At 39.2% G+C, this 22,894-nt stretch overlaps 1 protein-coding gene across 1 annotated transcript in view; it reads right to left on the reverse strand.

The window, feature by feature from the left end:
• The window catches only part of DNAH14 (dynein axonemal heavy chain 14), a 217,941-nt gene that overhangs the window by 23,944 nt on the left and 171,103 nt on the right, over positions 1-22,894 (reverse strand). The window contains exons 67-77 of the mRNA XM_070728172.1: positions 21,028-21,272; positions 15,739-16,178; positions 15,458-15,704; positions 13,711-13,920; positions 13,642-13,646; positions 11,746-11,838; positions 11,215-11,371; positions 7,822-8,032; positions 4,807-4,909; positions 4,041-4,268; positions 2,216-2,413 (exon numbers count right to left, since the gene is read on the reverse strand). Coding sequence (XP_070584273.1) covers positions 2,216-2,413; positions 4,041-4,268; positions 4,807-4,909; positions 7,822-8,032; positions 11,215-11,371; positions 11,746-11,838; positions 13,642-13,646; positions 13,711-13,920; positions 15,458-15,704; positions 15,739-16,178; positions 21,028-21,272 — 2,137 coding nt within the window. The remainder of the gene's footprint in view (positions 1-2,215; positions 2,414-4,040; positions 4,269-4,806; positions 4,910-7,821; positions 8,033-11,214; positions 11,372-11,745; positions 11,839-13,641; positions 13,647-13,710; positions 13,921-15,457; positions 15,705-15,738; positions 16,179-21,027; positions 21,273-22,894) is intronic.

Raw genomic sequence — 22,894 nt, forward strand, 5'->3', positions numbered from 1 at the left:
GCTCTCCTGCTGGGCCCCAAAGAAGGAAGGCAGGAAGAAGGAGAGCTCCATTCTTCGCGCCTTTTTCCCGCCTTCCTTCTTTGGGGCCCAGCAGGAGAGTGCCGAAAACCGCGGCATCGAGTAGGAGCCGGGGGACAGCTGCGAGCGGGAGCCCCAGGACGGAAGTACCGGCAGCGCCCCGCCCAGCTGGAGCTTCTCTGGCGTCAACGGCAAGTGTCCTTTGTGGCCCGGCGGGAGGGCACTGGCGATGGGAGTGGGGGGGGGGGGTGGCCGCAGCGGCCGCAGGCAGTCGCGGGGAGATGGTGGCGGCGAGAGGGAGCGCTCTCTCTCTCTCTCTCAGCTGACTGCAAGTGGGAGCCCTGACGGTGGCGGTTGGACGTGCTGCTGGACGTCGTACATGCTGGCGCTGTGGGCCTGGCATATACGGTGTCCAGCAGCACGTCCAGCTGCCGCCGTCAGGGCTCCCGCTTGCAGTCAGCTGAGAGAGAGAGAGAGAGAAAGAAAGAGAGACATATAAGAGAGGCAGAGAGAGAGAGAAAGAGAGACATAGCAAGAGAGGCAGAGAAAGAGAGAGAGAGAAAGAGAGAGAGAAAGAGAGACATAGCAAGAGAGGCAGAGAGAGAGAAAAAAGAGACATAGCAAGAGAGGCAGAGAAAGAGAGACAGAGCAAGAAAGAGAGACAGCAAGAGAGGCAGAGAAAGAGAGAAAAAGAGAGACATAGCAAGAGAGGCACAGAGAAAGAGAGAAAGAGAAAGAAAGAGAGACATAGCAAGAGAGACAGAGAGAGAGAAAGAGAGAGAAAGAAAGAGAGATAGCAAGAGAGGCAAAGAGAAAGAAAGAGACATATAGCAAGACAGTGAAAGAGAGAGAGAGAGCAAGAGAGAAAAAAGCAAGAAAGAGATAGCAAGAGAGACAGAGAGAGAGAGCAAGGGAGAGAGAAAGACATAGAGGAAGGGAAGGAGGGAGAGAGAAAGAGAGCAAAAAAGAGAGGAAGAAAGAAAGAAAGAGGGATGGAGAGAGAGAAAGAAGGGAAGGAAGGAAAAGAGATAAAGAGGGAGAAATAGAGCGAAAGGGAGGAAGAGAGAGGGTTTTTTTGTCCAAACTTTTCTTTAGCCCGCCCCCCCGCCCCGCCCTTTCAGTGTTCCCCAGGATTTTGAAAATATGAATAATGTGCCGCGGCTCAAAAAAGGTTGGGAAACACTGCTGTACAGTGTACTTGACATCTCCAAAACCATAGTGAAAACCCAAGATTTATATAATATTGTTGCTAGTATTGTATCATGGGGGATGCAATTCTTCAATCGAAGCCTCACTTCTTTTTACTTGTGTGCAATATGTATGATGCATCTCACAACAGGAATATACATTGTTTCTTCCTAATGTTTATTTTTGATTTCCAAAGTCTATTTTTAATTTGTTCTCGCTCTTCTGCATAGATATTCTACGAATAAATGTGTAGTAGTTAAGGTGCTGGACTAGCAACAAGGAGATTATACATTCTAGACCTATTTTAGGCATGAAATCCAGCTGGGTGACTTTTAGCTCAACTCACCATATAGCTCAACTCACATCAACTCACAGGTGGCACGCGGAGCCATGTCTGCTGGCAGCGAGCCGTTACCCTAGCTCAGCTCCAGTGTGCATGTTCGTGCCAGTCAGTTGATTTTCGGCTCACCTGAAGGCTCTGGGAAGGCATTTCCGGCTTCCGGAGAGTCTCCGGGCAGATGGGGGAGAGTATTTTTGCCTCCGGAGACTGGGGAGGGTGAAAAATGAGCCTACCAGAGTTTGGGAAATGGCTGTTTCAGGCCTCCAGAGAGCCTCCAGCAGGGCAGAGTAAGCCATTTTTGCCGTCCCCAGGCATTGAATAAGGAGTGTGGGAACTCACCCATGCGCGATAGCACACATAGAGAAGCTTTCAGCACCCGAGGAAAAAAAGGTTCGCCATCACTGCCTTATAGGGTTATATATGGGGGAATAATAGCAGGTAAGTTGAACTAAGAAGGAGTGACTGGATCAAAGCCATCCAGCTTGATCTCATGCATTATACACTGCCTTGACAATAGATGATAGAAGAAACCAAATAAATAATACAAATTGTTGAAAATTATTTTTATGACTCTTAATCCATCTCTTCTTCAGAGTAAACCTACTCTGCTCACTCAGTTGTAAATTTGTGATGTTAAAACAGCACCATAGTGAAAAATAGTTCTCATACCTGATCAGCAGTATAAACAAAATCTTCTCGCAATACAGAAGGATTATAAAATTTATCTAAAATGCTAAGTAAGCATCGACGATCCCAATTATCAGTTACATGGCCTCCATATGTTACTTCTCCAGTCAAATAATGCAATGCTTTCCAAGGAATATTTTGGTGCTTCTCAAGGAGCACTTCCAATATTTTGATGGAAAACTGGAAAAGAAAAGTTATCATTATAGTTATGAAAAGTTATCAAAATACTTTTTAAAAAGAAAATCTGGAATCAAAATCTGGAATTGAAAGAGTCTATAATTAGTTGAATAAGATGAAGAACACTTTGGATTCATGAGACTCTTACACAGAACTTTAATGGCTGCTCTGAGGAATCATTTTTTAAACATAGTAATATTTCCAAACCAATTAATAATAAAAAACTATATATTATTATTGTTGTTATTGTTGTTGTTATATAATATTGTTTATTATATTATTATTATTATTATTATTATTTATTAAAATATATTAAACAAGACTCGATGTTTAGATGTTTGTTCTATAAAGAAGAGCACATAACAACAGATCTGTGAGTATTAGGTAAGAATTCATTAAAAAGAGCCAGCATGAATTTATAGTGAATTTGTATCATGCTAGACTGAGTAACTTGATTTTTTTTTATGATAGGAGACTTCTGGGGAGGAAATATTGGACTGAAGACAAAATAGCAGAGCTGAAAATTATGGTTAAGAACAAGACTTTAAAATTGATTTTAAACAATAAGTGCATTCATGGGGACAAAAAGATTTAATTTTGGAGACATAACATAATAATGATGTTTGGAGATATTTTTGAGGAATGGCATTTTGAAGTAAAATTTGCTGGTATTTGGATTGGAAGAGTCCAAATACCAGCAAATACCAGGGTTTGTTTGAATGGAGATAAATAATTAATATTATTTGAGAGTTCTTATATTTTTTTCTAAAACCTGGAAATCTCTCATAGTTTCATTAATAAAATGATCAAATATGGATTTCTCACTATGCACATATATATATCCAAAGTACATAGACTGTGTTGATTCTCTGTGTCATATGTGTGGGTATATGCATAATTATGTATGTATGTATGTATGTATGTATGTATGTATGTATGTATGTATGTATGTATTCATTCATTCATTCATTCATTCATTCATTCATTCATTCATTCATTCTTGTTTATGTAGTGTATATTGGAGATGGTGACCCTTTGAGAGCTGTAATGTATGCCAAATAGTGAACATTCAAAGTGACAATAAGGTTATTCTTTTTGCAGACTTCGGAGAGGGGCGGCATACAAATCTAATAAATTAAAAAAATTAAAAAATATATTCTAAGTTCTAAATTTTGATTACTCAACAGTTAGGTGGATCCACAGATGGCTTATGGATTCTGCTTGGTGAGTATGTAAGTGGAAAAAATCAATTGAGCCTGGTTCAACATTTTTATATTTAGAGAGATGGAGGAGACTAGATATTTGACAGAGAAGATAATTTATATATCAAAAATCACCTGGAATGTGATTTCCATATCTAAAGCATTGTGGGGATTATTGATAGCCTGGTAATCATTATTACAACCATTTCTTATAATTCTATATAATTTTCCTAATTACAAAGCTAAAAATAATAAAAAATACTGTTTCAAACCTCACAATTCAAAGTTAAACACAAAAGTACATAAATTACTTTGAATGAGTGGATTATAGGAAAAACTGAATATAGTAAAAAAGGAGAGCTAATTGAAAGAAGATCCATAGTGACATTTAATTTGCAAATATAATTTTATATAACATTTTTTCTTGCCTCTAAATCTGAAGAATTAAAAGCATATGGAATGTTCCAGCCCAAAACTCCGTATTTCTTTCTTTCATGAATGACAGCATTGAAGAAACATAGGCTAAACAACAATCTTTTCCATGATGGCCCACAGTTGGTCTTATTAAATAAAGTTCCTGTTACTACACCATTATCACTGAATCCAAACGTTTGAAGTAATGTTCCTTTTAGTCCTTGTGGAGTTTCTATTACTATCTTCAGGAAATAAACAAATACATTAATTATGTGTCAAAAATTCAGCAGGAAATTTATTAATAAAATGAACACACAAACAATTTTTATTGACAGTCTATAATAACAGAATCTTTTAAATCCAGTTATCTTATACCTCCTTCTTCTTACAGTTCAGTGAATTAGGGAAGTGTTTGCCTGAGATGCTTTTGAATGCTGTTTCTTCTGGATTTCAAAAATGTTTCAGCGCCCTTAGCCTTGGCAATAATTTCTTCATATGTTTGACAAAACCACCTTATTTGCTCTCTACATTAAGTTTGCTAAAACTGATTTCCTCCATGTGGATGCAATTTTGGGCCAAAAGAACTACTCAATTTTCTCCTAAAGCAACAGGATTCTGTCAATGTTTGATTATGTATATTATTTATCTCTACATTTTCATTAGAAATTAACCTATTTATCATTGCTCAAATAAGCTTATTTTTTTATCCTTTGTAAAAAATAATGTTTCAATTAGTAATCATATATAGTGAATAATATCTCAAATTGTTTGAAATCTTACCTTTAACCCTCTTCTCAAGATAGGTATGGGTAAAGATGTATCTGGTGTTGAACTTAACCATAGTCTAAATTTTGGATTTATAGTTGTATCATGTAGGATAAAGCTATGGAAGTAATCATTTTTATAACAGTTTTACTACTTGAAACATAATACAACATTATAGTACCCAATCATCTATTCTATTTTACCAAAAATGAATAAATTAGAAGAAATAATATTCATCCTATAGGTGCTTTTCAAAAGAAAACTGCATTAATTGTTTTTTCTCTTTTCTCAATTCCCTTTTCATCCAAAAAGCTTCTTCAGTTCTGATTGAATGGTAGGGAATGTAAGGATTTATTTCTTTTCTTTGCAGTCAACTGGTCTTTAGAACTCTGCTGTTCAGTCATTATGGTCACTTGGAGGTTTATTATTATTAATTAAGTTTGTATGCCGCCCCTCTCCGTAGAATCAGGGCGGCTCACAGCAGTAATAGAAAACAATGTACAATACAAATCTAATATTTAAAAAACTAAAAACCTATAATTTAAAAAACATACACACAACATCCCATACATAAATTACATAGGCCTGGGGAAGATATCTCAGTTCCCTCATGCCTGATGGGTTTTAAGAAGTTTACAAAAGGCAAGGAGGGTGGGGGCAATCCTAATCTCCGGGGGGAGCTAGTTCCAGAGAGTCGGGGCTGCCACAGAGAAGGCTTTTCCCCTGGGTCCCGCCAAACGACATTCTTTAGTCGACGGGACCTGGAGAAGGCCAACTCTGTGGGACCTAACTGGTCGCTGGGATTCGTGTGGCAGAAAGCGGTCCGGGAGATAATCTAGTCCGATGCCATGGGCCAGGGCTTTATAGGTCATAACCAACACTTTGAATTGTGACTGGAAACTGATCGGCAACCAATGCAGACTGCGGAGTGTTGGTGAAACATGGACATATCTAGGGAAGCCCATGATTGCTCTCGCAGCTGCATTCTGCACGATCTGACGTTTCCGAACACTCTTCAAAGGTAGCCCCATGTAGTGAGCGTTACAGTAGTCGAACCTCAAGGTGATGAGGGCATGAGTGACTGTGAGCAGTGACTCCCGGTCCAGATAGGGCCACAACTGGTGCACCAGGTGAACCTGAGCAAATGCCCCCTTTGCCACAGCTGAAAGTTGTTTCTCTAATGTAAGCTGTGGATCGAGGAGGACGCCCAAGTTGCGGACCCTCTATGAGGGGGTCAGTAATTCCCCCTAGGGTAATGGACGGACAGATGGAATTATCTTTGGGAGGCAAGACCCACAGCCACTTCATCTTATCAGGGTTGAGTTTGAGTCTGTTGACACCCATCCAGACCCTAATAGCCTCCAGGCACCGGCACATCACTTCCACTGCTTCATTGACTGGACATGAGGTGGAGATGTACAACTGGGTATCATCAGCGTACTGATGATACCTCACCCCATGCCCCTGGATGATCTCGCCCAGTGGTTTCATGTAGATATTAAATAGCAGGAGGGAGAGGACTGAGCCCTGAGGCACCCCACAAGGGAGAAGCCTAGAGGTTGACCTCTGACCCCCCATTAACACCGACTGTGACCGACCGGAGAGGTAGGAGGAGAACCACTGAAGGACAGTGCCTCCCACTCCCAACCCCTGCAGCTGGTGCAGAAGGATATCATTATCTATACACTCAGGGACACCTGAAGTGAAGTGCTGAAGTTTCAGAAAGGTTTAATATTCTTATTGCTTCTTCGATGAGAAGCGTAAACATCTCCAAGCAAAAAACAAAGAAAGTCCAGTTGCCTTCTAAAAAGCACCTTTGGAGACAATCATGACTTGGATGACTGAGAATCTCTATAGACAAATAATATTAACATTGTCTACTTTAGATATAGATATTTAATTATCTCTTCATAAGTTATTATTTAAAGATATAAAGAGATTTTGCCAGAGATCCTGCTGGGTTCAGACGTGGTTTTTTTCTACTAATGTATCCATAATAGGAGAGAAGATAGCATCAGGAAGCGAAATTACCTATAACATACAATGTAAGGAGTGTAATTATGATCCCATTGGATAGACCAGTGTTTTTCAACCAGTGTGCCATGAGACATAGTCAGGTGTGCCACGAAGAAGGAAGCTCAGGTTCCGGTCTCACAACTTTTTGCTGAGAGAGAGAGAGAGAGAAAGAAAGTAAGAGAGAAAGAGAGTGAGAGAGAGAGAAAGAAAGAGAAAGAAAAGAAAGAGAAAGCAAGAGAGAGAAAGAAAAGAAAGAGAGAAAGCAAGAGAGAGGAAGAAAACAAGAGAGAGAGAAAGAGAGAGAAAAGAAAGCAAGAGAGAAAGAAAGCAAGAGAGAGAAAGAGAAAAGGAGAGGAAGGGAGAGAGAGAGAGAGAAATGAGAGAAAAAGGGGGGGGAAAGAGAAATGAGAAAATGATTGAGACAGAGAATGAGAGGAAAGAGAGAGAAACAAAAGAGAGAAGTGGCTCTTGATTTAAAGCATATGATAAAAAGCACCCAAAGAATAAGAGAGAAACCCCCCCCAGCCCTCACCTGTTTTTGGAAATAGTTCAAGAGTGTGTACACACACATACACACACACAGAGGGGGGGAGGAGACATGGATGGAAAAAGAGAGAAGAGTGTCATAGGGTGTCATTTTGGTTGGTGGTGTGCCCCAGGATTTTGTAAATGTAAAAAAATGTGCCGCAGCTCAAAAAAGTTTGAAAATCACTGGGATAGACAGATGAGTGGCAAACTGTTTCCATGAACACTAATCAAACGAGATGACAAAAACCTTGCAAGGACATAGCAGTTTCAACTGAAGCCACATTCTCATCAATAGTAGTAGGTCAGTCAGCATATTCTACTCTTTCACACAACAACGATGTTACTTAGTTTTATAATGAAACATCTCCAGGAAAACAACCAAGCTCAGAGACTACTAAGAACTGAACAGAACTAAATTTTGCCTACTCTGGTTTCTTACCATCTGAGAATAAATCACGTATAGAAATAAATTTTAAAAGTGCTTACGAATCAACAATTTTGCATAATCTCGGCATAAATGAAGTTGCGAGATGGCAATTCTGAAGGAATACCCACTGTTCACCAAGTATTTGTGCTTTATATATCATTTCCTCTGCTTTGCTGCCTTGGCCACGTCCCAGAGATAGTATTTGCACTCTTTGTTTACCACTTATTATTTCTTGAGCAAAGCGCAAGAGAACTGCTGTAATGTCTATCCCTGTACAACGTATAAAAGAATACCTTTCATTATTATATATATATAGTCTCTCTCTCTCTCTCAAATGTTATAAAAGAAAAGAGTGTCAACACATACCACATTTTCTTCCATTATATCACACCATTGCAATACTTTAACAATTGCTCAATTAAATGATTTCAAAAAGAGCTTTTGCATAGGAATGGGGAGGAGGTGAATGTAAGATGGTCATTGTGACATTTAAAACTATAGGTTAGGAAACTGCCCTACTTTTTTCCTGTGTATTATAAAAAAAGATTAAGTAGCAAACTATATCTAAAGGGAACTTTATTTATTTATTTATTTAGCAAATGTATATAGCTGTCCTTCACAAAATGTGATTCTGGTGGCATTCAAACACGATAACACTTAAAACAATTTAACGATCTTGAAACACTGAAACATGAATAAAAATGAAAATATAAATAAACCAATATAACAGGAGATAGCAATTACCGTACTTAACATTCTACAGCCGCATTGCAAATTCCCCATGAGATCCCTATGATCACCAAAAAAAAACATATTTTGGGCCATTGGGAAGGCTATTATTATTTATTAGATGTGTGAACCGTCCCAAGAGGGACGGCATACAAATCTAATAAATAATAATAATAACAACAACAACAACAACAACAACAACAACAGGAATGGGGCTAACCTAACCTAAGGTGAAATGATGCTCCAGAAAATGGGAGCCACAGCAGAATAGGCTTGTTTTCTGGATCCTACCAGATGAAATTCTGTAGCACCCAGGACCCAGAATATACAGTTCTTAATGTACCTGATGGGACAAGTAAATGTAATCTGGTAAAAAGGTAGTTATTCAAATAATCTTGGAATAGAGCAGTCAGTCAGTGCAACATGGCTAAGATATTTGGCTGCATTGACTTGAAAACTTGTGTTCTTTCTGTAATGTTAAATAAATATAAAAAGTTGGCACCAAGTGAATCCAAGGAACATCCATTGGAGGTATTCTCAGAGGAAAGTTAAAGATATTTTAAATCAGTAGCTGGAATATGAATGGCGCACTTAGGACAGAACAATCTAGGCTATTTGTGGGCATGTTGTGTAACTTCTCTGCAATGTATTCAGAACAGATTGACTATACTTGTTTATTATATATCTTTTTAATTATTTAGCACAATTTCTATGCTGCCCCAGTAGGAACCCCGTGCAACTTAAACATATAAAACATCATAAAACAAAAACAATAACAAGTGAAAGTACATATGATGAAGTGGGTAAAATAATGGTTATAATATACAGATGGAACAATAGAAATGGGAGAAATTTTCTAGAAACTATAAATGCACTTCAAATTTACATTGAAAATGTGAAAAAATGAAGAGACATTTAATGTTTGGTGGAAAATTCTGGATTCAAACATGCATATTGATTTGGAGAATTTTAAAGTTTAATATACAATTGAGACCTAACTTAATCTCTGGAGGCATGAAATTATACAAAGATGGGCACTATGAAGGGATGGTTGCCTATAGCAGTGTTTCCCAACCTTTTTTGAGCCGCGGCACATTATTAATATTTTCAAAATCCTGGGGAACACTGAAAGGGGGGGGGCGGGGGGGCGGGCTAAAGAAAAGTTTGGACAAAAAAACCCTCTCTCTTCCTCCCTTTCGCTCTATTTCTCCCTCTTTCTCTCTTTTCCTTCCTTCCCTTCTTTCTCTCTCTCCATCCCTCTTTCTTTCTTCCTCTCTTTTTTGCTCTCTTTCTCTCTCCCTCCTTCCCTTCCTCTATGTCTTTCTCTCTCCCTTGCTCTCTCTCTCTCTGTCTCTCTTGCTATCTCTTTCTTGCTTTTTTCTCTCTCTCTTGCTCTCTCTCTCTCTTTCACTGTCTTGCTATATGTCTCTTTCTTTCTCTTTGCCTCTCTTGCTATCTCTCTTTCTTTCTCTCTCTTTCTCTCTGTCTCTCTTGCTATGTCTCTCTTTCTTTCTTTCTTTCTCTCTCTCTCTGTGCCTCTCTTGCTAAGTCTCTTTTTTTCTCTTGCTATGTCTCTCTTTCTCTCTCTCTCTCTGCCTCTCTTGCTATGTCTCTCTTTCTCTCTCTTTTTCTATCTCTCTTTCTCTGCCTCTCTTGCTGTCTCTCTTTCTTGCTCTGTCTCTCTTTCTCTGCCTCTCTTGCTATGTCTCTTTTTTTTCTCTCTCTGCCTCTCTTGCTATGTCTCTCTTTCTCTCTCTCTTTCTCTATCTCTCTTTCTCTGCCTCTCTTGCTATGTCTCTCTTTCTCTCTCTCTCTGTCTCTCTTATATGTCTCTCTTTCTTTCTCTCTCTCTCTCAGCTGACTGCAAGCGGGAGCCCTGACGGCGGCAGCTGGACATGCTGCTGGACACCGTATATGCCAGGCCCGCAGCGCCAGCATGTACGACGTCCAGCAGCACGTCCAACCGCCACCGTCAGGGCTCCCGCTTGCAGTCAGCTGAGAGAGAGAGAGAGAGAGCTCCCTCTCGCCGCCGCCATCTCCCCGCGACTGCCTGCGGCCGCTGCGGCCACCCCCCCCGCTCCCATCGCCAGTGCCCTCCCGCCGGGCCACAAAGGACACTTGCCGTCGACGCCAGAGAAGCTCCAGCTGGGCGGGGCGCTGCCAGTACTTCCGTCCTGGGGCTCCCGCTCGCAGCTGTCCCCCGGCTCCTACTCAATGCCGCGGTTTTCGGCACTCTCCTGCTGGGCCCCAAAGAAGGAAGGCGGGAAAAAGGCGCGAAGAATGGAGCTCTCCTTCTTCCTGCCTTCCTTCTTTGGGGCCCAGCAGGAGAGCGCCGAAAACCGCGGCATCGAGTAGGAGCCAGGGGACAGCTGCGAGCGGGAGCCCCAGGACGGAAGTACCGGCAGCGCCCCGCCCAGCTGGAGCTTGGCGGCACACCTGGCCATGTGCCGCGGCACACCGGTTGGGAAACGCTGGCCTATAGGACTCCACCAGCAGATATTCATTGGCCAACGGTGCCCACAGTATTCGTCTCCTGCTGGACTGCATAAGATGGGTGGAAGCAATCAGAATGTGCTGATCTTATTATTAATAAATAGTCTTAGTTAGATGATAAATGTATTATTTGCACATATACAGTAAATACAAATAATAATTTACAAACTAATACATATATACAGATGTACTGTATACAGAGGAACAGATACATTCTATAAAATGCTCACCGTGAGTATGGATGAGAATTAATGGAGTTGTACAATCAGATTCTTCATAAATTCCTTTTAAATTAATTCCTCCAGTCTGAAAATACCTAGTTCCTAATTTCTCAGTTACAAATATTTGTACTGAACGGTTTAACATTTCTGAACGGAGAACTTTTATCTAGAAAAAATAAAAGTGGCAATGATAACATCTTGCAATGTTTAGTTCTAGGTCTTGCTTAGTAGAAGAACACAAATATGTAATTTTTGCCCCTCCTTTAGCCCTCTTTCCAATCATGAAAACAACTAGTAAAAGATCTGAAAAGTTCATCCTTTCCCACACTTGAGATGTCAAAATCATACCCTCACATTCCTCAGAAAAATAGCAGAAAACAGTCTAATCTCAAGCAAAAATGTTTGGCCCTCCCAATACAATACAGTTTCTGGATTTTATATGTCAATATCATTAAGTCAGATATCTTTGAAATCAGCTGGAATCACACTTCTTCTAGATGCCAAAAAATAGTTTAAAGCAGTAATATTTTCATTACTTGCCAATGTAAGTCTTTCAAATGGAGAAAGCTTCTCCCAAGGAAAAATTACAGGTATATTCTCCTCCTCCTCCTCCTCCTCCTCCTCCTCCTCCTCCTCCTCCTCATCATCATCATCTCTTTCTCTTGCTTGCTCTTGTGATTCTGAATCTGCTAACAGATTAAAGTGCTTATTAAATAATTACTGAATTGTTGAAATGTTTAACAATTATACTGTATAAACATTGGAAAAAATTGATACTTTTTCAATATTATAAACTTTGTTTAATGTAATTAAAATCTTTCAAGTGTATTGTCTTTATCAAACAAGATGTCCTTTACTAAAATTCTTGTCATGACTTTTAAATGGCCAAAAACATACTTTATAGAAAATAATTTTTGATCAAGATACCTCAAGTGGGATATCTTACAGAATATATCAAAAATATGGAACCTATGGTTCCTGAGGGAATTAAATTTGGAAAAGTTATGACTGCTTTATTACTAGTGGCTGTTGTTGCTCTACTGGGTTGCTGCACATGATCTTTATTTTCCATGTTCTGCTAGTTTCCCAGCCAGTCTCATAATCCCTTGCTCACTCACCTGGAACTAGCCATTTATATGCCTACTGGGAAGGGAGAGGGGAGGAGCAAATGTGGAAGGAAGGAAGGAGGGAGGGAGGGAGGGAGGGAGGGAGGGAGGGAGGGAGGAAGGAAGGAAGGAAGGAAGGAAGGAAGGAAGGAAGGAAGGAAGGAAGGAAGGAAGGAAGGAAGGAAGGAAGGAAGGAAGTCATTATTTATTTGCTCATCTTGGTCATTTTATTACTTTTTTATCTAGGTAAAGAAATATCTCTGAAATGATGATCCAATGAATTGTCTAATTATTTCTAAAGATCATGCAAAAGAAAGCAGATAATAGAGCAGTATGCAAGCCAGGATGTTCTAGGATAGAGAAGTAAGGAACCAGTGTTTTAAAAGTCTATAAGGAACAAAAAAGGCCACAATATATGCAAAAATATATCAGGAAAAAGCATATAATGTGGAATATTTATAATACATATTTATAAGTACTCAAGTAATTATCTCATTTTAGTATGAGTTCCTGCAAGACAAACCAAACAACTGTTTAATAAACTTTTATGTTTAATCATTATCTTCCTACTCATTGATCAGCAAATCATTGTTTTACATTAATAGGCAAATTCTATGGAGAATGTGATTTATTTTATGTGGAAAAGTATACTGCCTTGTAACAATTCAGCTGATCTCTTGCCTTCAAAGGATTAGACAATATGGCTAACATTGACTAATGTTTTAAAGTGACTTCAAGTTCTTCAGCCTCCTTGATTTTAGTAATCTAAATATTTTAACTTTTTGAATTATTTTATTATGAATTGTATTTTTATACTGTTGTATTTAGGGACACTCTTATTTTACAAAAAACAAAAACATAATTTAAATGCAATTATTTATTTAAAATATACATGATGTCCAGGGTTCATTAAAGAGGGATTTGAAATGCTAATTTGAATATAAGAGTTAAGGAAAAAGATGGCAGACTGCTAATATAGATGATTTGAAGAAGTATTTGAATATTTACATCTTGAAAGAAAGCATTATAAAATATTACGTTTCATTTGTATAGAATTATGTATGTATGGGATGCATATAGAACAAGTTATTAATTGATTCTTAGAACATCAACAATCTAGACTTGGTTAGTGCTACATGGAAGGCATGTTAGTATGTATATTACAGTTACATAAAGTACATAACTTGATCAATTTTGCACAGCTATACATTTCCCATCTACACTTAGGTACGTGATTTAATTTATTAATTTTTAACATCTAGTTAGGAGGGAAAAGGAAAAAAAATCCTCTTCCAAGTGGTTTTGGAAGAGGTAGAGGTAGGGGATGTACAGATACTTCAAACTTGCATTTTCCTGAGATTGTATAAGCCCAGGAAAATCATTATATTTTAGCAGTTACCTTGCTCTGGTGATAATGGTCTGTAACATGTACTAATCAAATCATACACATTCTCATTATCTAGAAAATCTTTCCACTGTTGAGGATACGTTGATAGAGAATTGCACAATTGGCTGAATGCTGGTATTTGAGTACTCATGTACTGACATTCTTTCCACATCATTTCACTTATCCAGTGGAATGGAGGAATTTTGTTATATACACACAAACCTAATAAAATAATATGAAATATTTAATTAGGACAGATATAAGTATTCTGATTTTTGATAGCAGGTACTTCTGGTATCTCCAGTGTTAAAATATACAGTAGAGTCTTGGGCTGATAGTCAGATAGCCAAAATGTCAGATAATCCAGACTCTACTGTACTGCTTCTGTCCCCGGGTCTCTCTCTCTCTGTATCTATCTTGCCGGCTTCTCTCCCTGTCTCTCTCCCTCTAGCTCAACTGCTTCTGCCCCGTCTCTCTCTCTCTCTAGCTCACTTCCTTCCTCCCAGCTTGCTTCCCTGTCATGGCTGTCATGTTTGGGGGCGTGTCTGGGGAGCGTGGAAATGCCTACAGCCACACCTCCAAGCAGCCACGACATCAGAACCAGAGTGTCAGATTACCGAAGGACAGATAACCAAGACTCTACTGTATAAGAAAATAATAAAGCAACTGAACGAAAACAACAGAATTAAGAGCTAAGAGAAAAGGAATTAATACAAGGCCCTATTGTCAGGTAGAATGGGTTTGACCCGAAAAGCTAAATAAGAATATATCTGCTTATGCTTTGGAAGGAAAATCTGTAGGAATAGATAATCTGAGAAATGTTAGGAAAAGAGAGAAAATAAAAGTTTGATATTCATTTCATTATTCCATTTTCTCCTATTAAAATGTGACATAGTACAAGTCGTTCTTAACTTACAATCTTTCATTTCATTTCTTTTAGTGATTGAAGTTATAACAGCACTGAAAAGACCATTTTCCACACTTATAAAACACACACATACGCTCACATACATACATAAATACACAAATACACTTAGAAAATTATACTATGCCATTACATTAGAAAAAATATATAAAGCTTTGGGAAATTTTTGATAAATTTTTCTCAGTATTCACGTTTCTTATTTTGACAAATTTCAACCCAGTTTATAATAGTTCATGAAAATAACGACTGGTAAAATTCCACAAAGTCGGGAGCCTTCAGGTTCTGTCAACTAAGCAATGTCGACTGGCGGGCCCGTGGGGAAGAGCCTTCTCTGTGACTGTCCCAAACCTCTGGAATTCGCTGTCCCCCAAGATTAGGACTACCCCATGTCTATTGGCCTTCTGTAAAGCAGTGAAGACCTGGGTCTTCCGGCAGGCCTGGGGCCATTGATCTCACTATTATATCTTTATAAGACCCAATTACAAGATGTATATGTTTTTTTAATTTGTCTTAATAGATTTTTTAAAAATGATCTTGATATTTATGATGTTTTTATCTTTGTTGTGAGCCACCCAAAGTCCTTCGGGAGTTGGGTGGCATACAAATTTAATAAACAAACAAACAAGCAAACACATTTATTTCAGGGGCTGCATTATAAAATCTAAACGTAATTGCTTAGCTCAATTAAAATATAGTATGTTGATTACTTATAGTTTTCTATGGCCAATTCTTACTATAATTTTACATGTATTTTACATATTTACTGAAGGATGAAGAAATCCATTCCTGAAAGCACATTATTTCTTTACTGAGAATATGAATATTTTTGTTTACCAGTACAGTCAGAGATTGATGGCTTCTTAATATTTGCTATCATGCTTGAGTACAGGAAGAAATTCCACTCATTCTCTGATATAAATCCAAGCTCATTCGTGGATATATTTTCACAACAATTATTTTTCATGATTGCTGTGCACAGTAGGAAAGCAAAGCATAGCTTATTTTTATTGAACAAAGCTGAAGAAACTGTCTGCAAAATTAAAAAAAAACATAACACATTAACTTTGCCACATTTGCCAAATACATATGCAAGTCCCATTAACTGAAAATAACGTATGTATTATATATTTAAGTACCTCGTAGACATGGTATGTTAGTGTCTCAATGATATCATTAATATGTATTTCGAAGTGATCTATCTCAATTTCATTTTCTGTTAATGTTTCTTCGCTTTGCACCTCATCTTCACTTATTTTTGTACTTGAAAGAGCATCACTGAGAGAAATCTCATTTTTCTTCACAATATCTATAGAGTCTACAAAGATCTTATGAAACCAATTCAGTGAAAACTGATAGACATGGTTGATATGTATAAGATCTGATATTACGAAGTAAAGTACAGAACCACGAGTTGCTATAGGAATATACGCTTTACGCAATCCTTCCATGGTGGTTTCTGTTGCTGCTGAATCTGCTACACGTTGAAAAATCTCTGACGAGGTAAGTTTTGTTCGCTGCAAATTTTCAATGAGATCTTGGTCGTCTAAAAGGTGTCCTGTAGAAAAGTGTAATTGAATTGTAGAATAGAATAAATTAAATAATTATATGTTCTACATTAAATATTCACTTTAAAAACCAGAAAGTGGTACAGTGATACCTCATCTTATGAACCCCTCGTCATATGAACTTTTCAAGATACGAGCCCCGGGGGTTAAGATTTTTTTGCCTCTTCTTCCGTACTATTTTCACCTTACCAATCCGCTGCCGCTGCTGGGATGCCCCGCCCCTGGACGTCCGTTGCCAGCGAAGCACCCGTTTTTGCAATGCTGGGATTCCCCTGCTGGGATTCCCCTGCAGCATCGCAAAAATGCGGAAATCCGGAGGTGGGGTTTCCCATGGAGGGGAGACTCAGGGGAATCCCACCAGTGCAAAAACGGGCACTTTGGGTGGCAAAAGGGGTGAATTATAGCCTTGCATGCATTAATCGCTTTTCCATTGATTCCTATGAACTTCGTCCTGGAACCAATTAAGTTCGTAAGACAAGGCTGTATAACAAGGCGGCCTTGTTAGCAAAGTTATGAAACTAGTAAAAGATAGTTTTATGTGACATTACTAGAAGTACCGATATGTAGCTATTTGAATCTGAAAAGGTGCAGGGGAAGAAAGGAACCCTTGTTGCAGTTGTTTTTAAAAGGCTGCATCTTTTACTGGGCTCACATTGTAACTGCTTGGTCCCAGAGAAATGGTGGTGGGATTCAATTTTTTTACTACCAGTTCTGTAGGTATGGTTTGGTGGCCGTGGTTTGGTGATAATGTGATTGGGTGGTCATGGCTAAGTGGTCATGTGACTGGGTGGGCATGGCCAACTCAATGTCACTCACATCGAGGAGTGCCTCACCTGGCCTCTCCTCGCCTGTTCCCCTCCCAGCCACTCCTTGTCTTGTTTTGCATGTTATGGTGAGAGAGGAAGCTTTTTCAAAATCATCTTTTATTTCATTTATTTTATTTTGTCAAGTATGTATTGGTAGTATACATAGATATAATACTGTTTATATATAAGAGATGGGTAATAATAAGAGAGAAACATTAGGAAGGGATGGTAGGCATGCTGGTGCACTTATGCACCCCCCTTACTGACCTCTTAGAAATTGGGTGAGGTCAACAGTGGATAGACTTAGGGTAAAGTTTTGGGGGCTTGGTGACGAAACTACAGAGTCAGGTAGTGAGTTCCAGGCGTTAACTATTCAGTTGCTGAAGTTGTCAAGTTTGGAGCTGTTTACTTTGAGTTTGTATTTGTTATGTGCTCGTGTATTGTTGTGGTTGAATCTGAAGTAGTGTTGACAGGAAAGACATTGTAGCAGATCATTTTATGAGCTATGCTTAGATTGTGTTGAAGGCAACATAGTTCTAAGCTTTCTAAGCCTAGGATTTCAAGTCTGGTTGCATAAAATACTCTGTTGCGAGTAGAGGAGTGTAGGGCTATTCTGTAAAGTATCCCTGGACACTTTCTAATGTATTTATGTCCAAAATTTGGTGTGGGTTCCAGACAGATGAGCTGTATTCAAGGATTGGTCTGGCGAAAGTTGTATATGCTCTGGTTAGTAGTGTGATATTACTGGAGAAGAAGCTACCTAAGATTAGGTTAACAACTCTTGAAACCTTTTTGGTGATGTTGTTGCAGTGGGATTTGGCACTTAGGTCATTTTATATGAGTATTGACAGAGTGAGGATTGTCTGCGAGGTCGTCTATTCAGTTAGTATTTGATGTTCTGATTGTTCTTGAAAATGTGTAGGACAGCATTTGTTGGTTGAGATTTGGAGTTGCCAGATGTTTGACCATTCTGACACAAAGTCAAGATCTTTTCAGAGGGTAGCGGTGTTATTGGTGGTGTTGAAGAGTTGTATGTCATCAGCAAAGAAAATGCAGTTGCTTTTAATGTGATTGCAAAGGTCATTTATATAGAGTATACAGAGTGTTCGTCCTAGGATGGTGCCTTGGGGTACATCATTGTTAACAGGAACAGGATTAGATAGGGCGCTCCCTATTTTGACTACTTGTTGTCTGATAGGAATGCAGTTATCCAGTCATGTAGGGCAGAGGTCCCCAACCTTTTTTGCACCAGGGACCGGCTTTCAGCTAGACCAGTTTTCCATGGCCCGGTGGGGGGGGGGGGAGCTAGCTGTCAGCGGCGCCGTAAAAGGGGCGATCAAGAGAGGAATGGGTGAATGAATGGACGGAGGGTGGGAAGGAAGGAAGGAAAGAGGGAAGGTACAGGAACAGAAGAAGGGTGCAAAGAAGCAAAGAAAGGTGTGAAAGGGGAGAGTAAGAGAGGAAGGAGTGAAAGAAGGGAATGAGGGAGGAAAGAAGGGAGGAAGGAAAAGGAAAGCAAGAAATGGAGGGAGGAAAGGAAGGGAGGAAAGGAAGGAAGGAAGGAAGGAAGAAGGAAAGAGGGAAGGTACAGGAACAGAGGAAGGAAGCAAGGAAACTTATGAAAGGGGAGAGTAAGAGAGGAAGGACTGGAGGGAGGGAGGGAAGAAGGTAGGAAGGAGAAAGAAAAGAAATAGAGGAAGGAAAGGTAAAAGAGAGAAAGAAAAAGAGCAAGAAAGAAAGAAAGAAAGAGAAAGAAAGAAAGAAAGAAAGAAAGGCAACTTCAAAGAAAGGCTCACTGAGCATCTCTCACTCTCTCTCTCTTTCTATCCCTCTTTCTTTCTTTCTCTTCCTTTCTCTCTCTCCTCTTCCTTTATCTCCTCTTTCTCTCCCCCCTCTCTCCCCCTTTCCCTCTCTCTTTCTCTCTCCCTCTCTTGCTATCTCTCCCCCCTTTCCCTCTCTTTCTCCCTCTCTTTCTCTCTCTCCCCCCTCTCTCTTTCTCTCTCTCTCCCCCTCTTTCTCTCTCTTCTTCTCACTTTCTCTCTCTTGTTTTCTTTCTGTCTCTTTTGCTTTCTCTCTCTCTCACTCTTTCTCTCTTGTTTTGTTTCTCACGCTCTTTCTCTCTCTTGTTCTCTCTCTCTTGCTATCTCTTTCTCTCCCCCCCTTTCTCTCACTCTCTCTTTCTCACTTTCTCTCTATCTTGCTGTCTGTTGCTTTCACTCACTCTCGTTCTCTCTCCGTTCTTCTCAGCGGTGACGCGCGCACGCCCTGCCCGCCTCACATTTGCCGAGAGGACTTTCGCCCCGGGCTCTCAGCAAGGGGGTTTGCATGAGAGGCGGGGCCGGCGGAAGGTGATATTCAATGTCGGGGGCGCACGGGCGGTTTTCCGCGCGCTCCCTATCTCCCTGCTAGCCCACTCGGAATACGTATTCAAAATAAGAAAAGCCTTTGCCGGCGAAGGCTTTTCTTATTTTGAATACAGTATTCCGAGTGGGCTAGCAGGGAGATAGGGAGCGCGCGCAAAACCGCCCGTGCGCCCCCGACATTGAATATCACCTTCCGCCGGCCCCGCCTCTCATGCAGCCCCCTTGCTGAGAGCCCGGGGCGAAAGTCCTCTCGGCAAATGTGAGGCGGGCAGGGCGTGCGTTCCGGGTGCGGGAGGAGCTGCGGTGAAAGGCAGGAGGTGGCAGAGGAGCAGAGGGGGCAAATCGGGCGGGCGGTGGGCAGCGCGGAAAGGCCGAGGGGGCCCTGGCGCCGCGGACCGGCTGAAAACCCCCAACGGCCCGGTCCCGGTCCGCGGACCGGCGGTTGGAGACCCCTGATGTAGGGGTCTCAGAGATGCCATAGGATTTCAGTTTTAGAAGTAGTTTATCATGAACCACTGAGTTGAAGGCTTTGCAGAAGTCCATGTAAATTGCATCTATTGATTTGCCCTGATTGAGATATGTAGTCCATATATTTTTGCAGTGTAGGAGTTGTAGGTTACAGGATATTTTTTTATAAAATCAAATTGTTTGTAAGCTCCTTGGTTTTGAAATCCAGCATTCTTGGATTTTAAGAGTGCTCTGGTTCAGCAGCTGGAGAAACAGCACTAGATTTCAAAAGCCAAACAGCTCAGTGCTACAAGGAGGAGAAGTGCCAGGAAGCCATTGGCAAGACAGAGATTATTCAGCCAGCATTCAGAGGCAAATGGGAAGCTCTGGTAAGCACAGGAAGCAATGCGGATGAGTAGCCTGCCTCCCAGACAGCACAGAAAGCAGAAGAGGATCTCTCAACTCACATCCCTGTTGTGGGCTATGTTCTTCCTTATCTGACTATTTTCTAACCAGCAATTTTTTGACCTGTCTCTCAAGATCTTTCCCACATACCATTACATATGGTCATGCCACACCAGCCCCTCATGTGCCCTGTTGCATCTTCCCACACCCTGCAGTAGCCATCCTAAAGCATGTGATGCTCATGCAATGCCAGCCCCTAGTGCACCCTATTGAACCTTGGGATTTTGCTTGTTGGAAGTCTGCAGGAAGTTGTGAGGAAGCCCTTGCTTAATGACCTGTCATTTATTTATTTATTCATTCATTCATTCAATTTGTATGTCGCTCATCTCATTGAAACAACAACTACAGTGACCCTCACTTAATTATGGCTATCAGTTCAGGTTTGCCATCCCTAAATGATGTAGTTACATGATAAATACGTGTAGCTTTACAACTGCATTGCTTAGCCATGGAAATTTCAGTCCCACTTACCAAACTTAATGATAATTATTTATAGAACAGAAAGCATAGAGAGTTATAGGAAGGCATTTAGGGATAATCATAATATTGCAATGAAAATTACTATAAGAAAGTGTCCTTCAATTCTAATTGGTATGATGCAGAATTATGTTACTATTAGTTGAAAAACATGTGAGTTGGGAAGTATTAGCTGTTATGTTACTACTGTCCAAATGATTATACCTTTGAATTCTATTTAATATTTTATACTTTCTGCAAAATGATATAAAATATATGAAGTTTTTCAAAGTTTTATTTACCACTTGTTTTCTGCAAAAGTTGAAGTGATTTTTGTTCATATTCATGTAGTGCTACCAGATCAATTGATACGTTTTCCATCAACTTGCAGTACTGATTTTCAAGCTCAGGTTTTTCCTTATGTACAACCGCAGATAAAAGCTGATTTTGCAGACCATGGAATGTTAAAGTGAAGTTTATCATTGTAACAATATTGCATGTTGCTGGCAAAAAATGAGGATTGGGTTTCTGAGTTGTCAGGTATAATCTGAAATAATCACAAATATTGATAAAGCTTTTTTATACAGAATACCCTATGTCATAATTTTTAATTATAAATCATATCCATTAGGGGGGGAAATCCTCTGCACTGATCTATGAAGTAAATATTATTTTTTTATATGTTACAATTTCAGATTTTGTAATATCACAAAGTATTACAATACAGTGTTCCCTCACTTTTCGCGGAGGATGCTTTCCGAGACTGCCCGCGAAAGTCGAATTTCCGCGAAGTAGAGACACGGAAGTAAATACATTATTTTTGGCTATGAACAGTATCACAAGCCTTCCCTTAACACTTTAAATCCCTAAATTGCAATTTTCCATTCCCTTAGCAACCATTCAGATTATTACCCAGCATGTTTATTTATTAAACTTTATTTAAATTTTTTTTTATTAAAGGCAGACGAAAGTTTGGCGATGACATATGACATCATTGGGTGGGAAAAACCGTGGTATAGGGAAAAAGCCCACAAAGTATTTTTTAATTAATATTTTTGAAAAAATGTGGTAGACTTTCTGTGATGTTTGAACCCGCAAAAATCGAGGGAACACTGTATTATATTTTTTATATTAAAAAGAACATCTAATATCATCCAACATCCTAAATATTTTTTTCTAGAGCCAAATTCCTGAGTCCTTGGAGAGAGGCGGCATAAAAGTCCAATAAATAAATAAATAAATATTTTTTCTTACTTGCACTTAATCTAAAATATTAGTCTATTAAGACCTCAATGACATAAAACATGGCTATCTAATATAAGGGAATACAAGCATAACACTATCTGGTTGTTAAGACATGCATCTTTGGAAGCTTGCTCAGCCCCCTACTTTCAGAGGAGGTTTTCCAGCATATTTATATTTATATATTTATTAGATTTGTATGCCACCCCTCTCCAAAGAAGAGATCCGTTTGGCTGTTGCTTGACCTGTATTTTTAAAATCGGTAAAGTTGTATTATATTTTTAGAGCCTTTTGTTGGAAATTAATTTTAATTTGTAATTTTCCTTTTTAAATTTTAAATAGAACAACAGGACATTTCAACTTGCCAACGTGATTCAGTAAGGAATCACTAAGGAATATAAGAAATGTTCATTACCAAGGTGGCTTGAATGTATAGAACAGAAAGACTGTGACTCAGTCTAAAGAAGTCTAACATAAAGTGTCTCTAATATAAATATATAATAATAATAATAGTAATAATAATAATAATAATAATATTTCAAGAACTTCTAAAAAGATAAAAAGAATGACCTAACAATATTTTTTCTTGCATTGCATCTGCAATCTGCTTTTTTCTTTGTCATAGCAATTATTTTGCATATTCTTGGATGGAATAATTATGCTGTGTTCTGAATAATACATTTTCAGGCACTTTCCTACTTGGTTTCTTTTTTTTATTCTGTATATTTTGTATGTCTCAGTCTCTTCATGTTTAGTTTCTAGTCCCATGATCATTCTCTCTCACTAATTAATTATTGATTAACTAGATATGAAAATAAAAATTAATTTTTTAAAAAAAAAACAACCTAGATATTCACATGCCCTGTTATAAAACACTACAGTATTAAAGCATATTCTTTTGAGAATATGGCATATGGAAGTAGTTTC

Source organism: Erythrolamprus reginae, chromosome 1 (genome assembly GCF_031021105.1).
Source record: "Erythrolamprus reginae isolate rEryReg1 chromosome 1, rEryReg1.hap1, whole genome shotgun sequence".
Lineage (NCBI taxonomy): Eukaryota > Metazoa > Chordata > Lepidosauria > Squamata > Dipsadidae > Erythrolamprus > Erythrolamprus reginae.